We start from the raw sequence: 6,061 nt of genomic DNA, 5'->3' as shown, positions 1-6,061 counted from the left end.
GAGGAAAAGCTCTTTCCGTGACTGGAGTGCTGCAATCAATGGCTATAAACTGTTCAGACGGACAGGGCAGGAAGGAGCAGCCCTCTATGGACTGATTGCACAGAGCTATCCCTGGAAAACAGCGACGAACACATTGAAAGCTTGTGGGCGAAAATTAGAGGCCAAGCCAAGAAATGAAACCTAATGGCTAGTGTTTGTTGTGGCCACCTGACAGAGGGGAGCCTGCTGATGAAGTGTTCTTACTTCAACTGCAGGAAACACCACGCTCGTAGGCTGCAGGACTTCAGTCACCCTGACATCTGCTGGGAAAGCAGCTCAGCAAGCTGTAAGCAGTCCAGGACACTTGGATAACAGCATTGAGGATAACAACTTAATGCAGGTGACATATGACCCAAGCAAAAGAGCAGCATTACTGGACCTGTTGCTTACCAAACCAGATGAACTAATTGGAGAGGTCAAGCGTGGAGACAGCCCAGGCTGGAGTGATCATGCCCTGTTGGAATTCAGAATCTCCAGGGATACTGGCCAGGTGAAGAGTAAGGCCAAGGCCTTGAATTTTAGGAAAGTGAACTTCCAGTTGTTTAGGGAATTACAAGATGGGGGCTCCCACGGAAATTGCCCTCAGGGATGAAGGAGCAGAACAGCGCTGGCTGCTCTTTAAGCACATTTTTCTTGGAGCACAAAAGCTCTCAATTCCCATGTGTAAGCAATCAGGTAAGGAGTGCAGGACACCGGCATGACTGGTCAAATTAAAACATAAGAAGGATATGCACAGGCAGTGGAACCAGGGACACATGTCCTGGGAAGAACAGAGGGGTGCCGCCTGGATATGTAGGGATGGGACTGGGAAAGCTAAGGCACAGCTGGATCTGAATTTAGCAACAGACACAAAGAATAGTAAGAATGGCTCCTTACATATATGTTGGTCAGAAAAGGAAGACTGAAGAAAATCTACTGCTTTCCCCACCCTCCTCTCTACCCCCATAAACAGGACAGGAGAACTAGTGACAGCTGACAGGAAGAGGGCCAAGGCAGTCAATAGTGGGGGGGGGGTTGCCTCACTTTCACTGGTAAATACTCTTTACATCTCTCAAGTTCCTAAACTTCAAGGCAGGGACTTGGGGAATGAAGTTCCCCTCACTGTAACAGAAGATCAGACTGGAGACCATCTGAGGAACCTGAACATACACAAGTCTATGGGAGCCAATGAGGTGCATCCCAGGCTGCTGAGGGAATTGGCTGATGTAGCTGCCAATCCACTCTCCATCATACCTGAAAAGTCGGGGCAGTCAGGGAAAGTCCCCAGTAACTGGAAGAAAAGGAATACTGCACCCTTTTAAAAATGGGTAGAAAGAAGGACCTTGAGAATTATCAACTAGTCAGCCTCACCTCAGTGCCCAGTGAGATCATAGGACAGAGACTCCTGGAAGACCTGAAGCAGATGGAAGATAGGGAGGTGATTCAAAACAGCCAACATGGCTTCCCCAAGGGCAAATCATGCCTGACTGATCCAACAAATAACAGGCAAAAAAAGAAACTGTGTGTTCTTCTGTGTTTTGTACCATGACAGGTTAAGACCTATGTAATTTACTGGGTTTGGTTACAAAACCAGTTTCCTAGGTCAAAGGTTAGTAATAATGTGGAGGGGGTTTTATGAAGAAAAAAACCGAAAAGGTCTACATATTTTAGTTCAGTTAAGCAATAACTGGAGTTTCCAACTTTCTCCAATACACAAACTACAAACTGTAATTTTCAAGATGTCACTTTAATTTTTCGTATTTCTGCTTTAACCTTGTCATAAGTCAAATGCACGGATTATATCTGCGCTATTAGTCCCATGAAGACAGGTCTGTTCACCCCTACCAACACTACAGAGTTCAGCTACTTGTATCATTTCATATTCTCTTCTTTTGCAGGAGAAGTTATCTTACGTTCATAGCGCAGATTTTGACTCTGATAAAAGTAATATATGTTGATACCTAGTTCTTATTCCCATTTTGCATATAAATAGCTGAAATGTATTTACAAGTATGTTGCCTCTTAGTTTTCTCATTTTCTAATATACCTTTCTAATAGCTTTAACCTTACTTCTGGGCTTTTCATTAAGTAATTTGAAAATAGCAACTTCGTAACTGTTAAACATACACTGACATGTCAGACACATTTTTTATCTAATTTACACATACAAAACCTAACTAATGTATAGCCATCCTCAAGGAATAATAATTTTTCTGCAGAGGCAGTCTATGTTGTTTATCTGATGAAGATTTTTTCCAAAGCAGGCATTCTATCTTTTGAAAAGGGCACAGACAGTAGCTAAATATAGACAAAACCACAACAAGTCATTTTCCGATTGTGCTTACAACAATCTCTTACAGTAGTTAAGGCCAATTAACTCCTTGAATTTAATCTGCCATTATTGTAACAAAAATCCGCAGGTTTTCACAACATGTAAGCTATGGTAGCTGCGTGTGTTTATAGATATATTTTAAAATTTTGAATACAAAGTACAAACTGGGATGTAAGTTCAGTTCAGAAGTAAAGAGTATACTGCTTATGACACACAGTTCAACTGATAAGCACTGTGTGTAACTGAACCAAGACCAAAAATCAGAATCACATGAAGAGAACTGAAAAGGGCAGTGCAGTGAGAAAGTTGGCCTCAGGCAAAAAAAGAGCAGCTCAAAACAACAAATAAGGCTAAACAGCCACAAACATTAAGTTCTCAATGTCACATCTTTAAAGACTGTACTTCTGTATTACATTTATTTATGAAGGTTTGTAAACCATATCCTGAAATGAATAAAAATGGGACCAGGAACAGAATGGAATAAACATACACAGAAGCACAAATCTCTACACACATGGCAATATGGGACCAACTTAAGCAAAGAGGTTACAAACCAGGAAACAGCTGTAAGAGCTGTAAGTGAAATAAAGAGACGGACTTTGAAACAATAAAAGTTGTAATCAGCTTAGGACATACAGAAAGTGAGGCCACCCCTTGAATACTGCATTCAGTTTTGGGCCCTTCACTGCAAGACAGTGTGGCACTGGAGTGTGTCCAAAGAAGGGCAACAAACCTGGTGAAGGCTCTAGAGAACACAATTCCTGAAAGGAGTGGCTGAAGGAACTGGGGGTGTTTAGTTTGGAGAAAAGGACACTCAAGGGGGATGGTATCATTCTCTACAACTACCTGAAAGGAGGTTGTAGTGAGGTGAGGGCTGGTCTCTCCTCCCAGATAATAAGCAACAGAACCAGAGGAAATGACCTCAAATTGCACCAGATTGGATATTAGGAAATACGTCTTCACCAAAAGGGTTGTCAATCATTGGAACAGGCTGCCCAGGGAAGTGGTGGAGTCACAATCCCTGGAATTTTTAAAAGACGTGTAGATGTGGTGCTTATGGACATAGTTTATTGGTGGACTGAAAACATTAAGTAAGGCAGTGTTAACAGTTGGACTTGATGATCTTACAGGTCTTCTTCAACCTAAACGATTCTACAATTCCATGATAAATAAATACTCATGTCAGGTCAAATGATGCTACTGTAGACAACTTTATATGGTCAGCAATACATTAATCATTCATTTCCTTAACACACACATAATTTAAAAAATTAATTCACTGCACAGTAGCTGCAGGGAGGAAGTAAATGAACTGCAATAATTTTATATGCCCTTTAAAAAGCTACACAATTAGACTTGCAAAATAGGTATTCAAATGCAAAGCAGATTTTTAAATTTTTGATACAATTCTTGAAAATAAAAATATGTTTTAAGATATTACAAAACCTCTTTAATATAACAAAGAAAAAATAAACAGAACGGATAGTTATTTTGTTTTGAGTAATCTAAGTAAATCACAAATAATGAAAAATTGTGAGAAGTTCATTTACAGAAATCCATCTTTACTTTTAAGACTACCACAGCAAATGGCATTTGCTCCTCTGACAAAAACTGATTTTTTAGATGACAGCAAATAAACCAGTAAGCAGAATATTTCTTGTACACTGAAAGCTATAAAGAAAGGTTTTTAAAAACTGCCTTGGAGTAAGTAGTCAATACACAATAATATCTAATACCTATTAGAAGATCTGTGTTACTATCACAAATGGTTATCATTTTAACTTTCCTGTATTTTTTAACCTAGGATAAAACGTCACACTTCTTTTTAGGTAAGCTGCCACGAACTCCTTCCTGTGGTTGTGGGGAGGATGAAGAGGTAGGACACAGTTATTTTTTTAGAATGTCATGCTGGGCCAAGTAATAATTCAGATATTAATCATCCCTTGTGTTCACGCTACAAGCAGTTTGGGCATTAAGTTCCTTATTTATTTTTTTCTTTAATTCTGACACAGTGACAGGGTTAAAGCACAGCATTACAGACTGGATCTATCTTTGGCATTTATCAATTTATTAGAAGTGCAATTGATGTTTCAATTGCAGTAGCAGTTTTGGTAACAAGGACAGCTGTCTAGGAACTTAACTGAGACTACAAATTCATTCTGCAGCAGTCATTTAGAACGTTATCAGCTGTTCTCCTTTTTCCCTGCTTAAGACTGATAGCACTAAGATGTTAACAGTTTCTGAATACATCAAGTAATAGAGACACTTTATAGTAAATACACTTTTAGAACAGAAAACCAAAAAGGATTCTATATTATTTTTCTGAACATGCATACCAATTATTATTACCTCTACACGCTGATCCTTTTGGTTTTTTTTTAAAGAAACGTCATTCAATTTGTACTTATATTAAAATAATTTTAAAAAGCATACTTTTGAAATCTCCATCCCCAAATGTCAATGGATAGGCTCCTGGCTGTTCAATCTTGTACATTTCCTCTATAAAAAGGATTTTACAATCATTTATTGTGTCTTCTGGGCCTCTGTAAAACAAAAGAGAATAAAAAGTACATTCAACTTAGTTCCTCAGATCTAGATACTGTACTTTATGACTCCTAAGCAATGAGATAAAGCTAACTAGCATCTTTTTGTCATTGCTGATTTCAACTCACACATAAAATTCAGTCTCATAACTTCAAAGAAACCAAACAACATACTTAAAACCTGCATAAAGAAAAGACTACTCCATAACCCTTGGCCTACCTGGGAGGTATGTCCTTACTGATACCCATCCATAAATTTGTAATTCTACTTTCAAAACCCCAAAATGTTTTTTGGTTTTTTTTGGCTTAACAGTGCAGACCAGACAAAAACATATCCTCTCAAATACAGCATAACAAACATTATTATAAAAGCATACTGTCAGAAACAAACCAGAAACATGACTTATAAGACACAGTAACAGACGCTACTTGCAACCCACAGAGTAAGAAATGCAACAGAAAGCTTCAAAAGCCCTGCTATTACTTCTAAATGTTTCGGAAGTCTAAAAGCCAATCCTGCAAAGACATGTGCAATACTGAATTATGTACTGTGAGTAGTTCTGTTAATGTCAGGTTTCAGTGCAAAATCTGTTCACTGTATCTCAGTGATGAGTAACCAATTCCCATGCCTCCAAAACACTAATGCTGAAAGACTTCTATAGAAGGATTAGGAAATACTAAATGAGGAGTAAGTGTTTTCTCCTTCTCCTCTATTTACTAAAATTCTAATTCAAATGTAAAAATATCTAGGAAGAAAATGCTGTAAAAGCACCAGCAGTTTTAAAACACTCCCTTTTCTTCCCTTCTCAGGGTACTGTGCCTTCAATTGCCCGTTCTCCCACCATTTTAAATTTACTATCTCATCTACAACTAAACAGGAATTTTCAATATAACCTGTATTGTAAGTATTAATTACCGAACACAGTCTTGCTGATTTCACTGAATCGCATGTGTCACTAATGATTTCAGAATTGAGCAGTTTGACTCAAGAGAAAGGAATTTGCTAGCTGGAGAGCTTTATTTCTCACAGGGTGAGACCGAGTCATTAAAAAATGAAAATCTGAAGGAGATTTGGGGTTGTTGAACTGCTTTCCTCCTCAAAAATTAATCTAATTCTGTTGCACTGCAGTAGTCCCTTTTGGTTCTAGAAAAACACTTCAGAATCTGA

General features: G+C 38.4%; 1 protein-coding gene across 1 annotated transcript in view; it reads right to left on the bottom strand.

The window, feature by feature from the left end:
- Nucleotides 1–5,843, bottom strand: part of UHRF2 (ubiquitin-like with PHD and ring finger domains 2, E3 ubiquitin protein ligase) — a 35,655-nt gene extending 29,812 nt beyond the window's left edge. The window contains exons 1-2 of the mRNA XM_010019472.1: nucleotides 5,810–5,843; nucleotides 4,784–4,927 (exon numbers count right to left, since the gene is read on the bottom strand). Of these exons, the coding sequence (XP_010017774.1) occupies nucleotides 4,784–4,927; nucleotides 5,810–5,843 (178 nt within the window). The remainder of the gene's footprint in view (nucleotides 1–4,783; nucleotides 4,928–5,809) is intronic.
- Between the last annotated feature and the right edge of the window lie 218 nt (nucleotides 5,844–6,061).

Source organism: Nestor notabilis, unplaced genomic scaffold (genome assembly GCF_000696875.1).
Source record: "Nestor notabilis isolate BGI_N333 unplaced genomic scaffold, ASM69687v1 scaffold8558, whole genome shotgun sequence".
NCBI classification, from domain to species: domain Eukaryota; kingdom Metazoa; phylum Chordata; class Aves; order Psittaciformes; family Psittacidae; genus Nestor; species Nestor notabilis.
The sequence above is the reverse complement of the archived record's forward strand: the minus strand, read 5'-3'. Positions and strand labels throughout refer to the sequence as shown.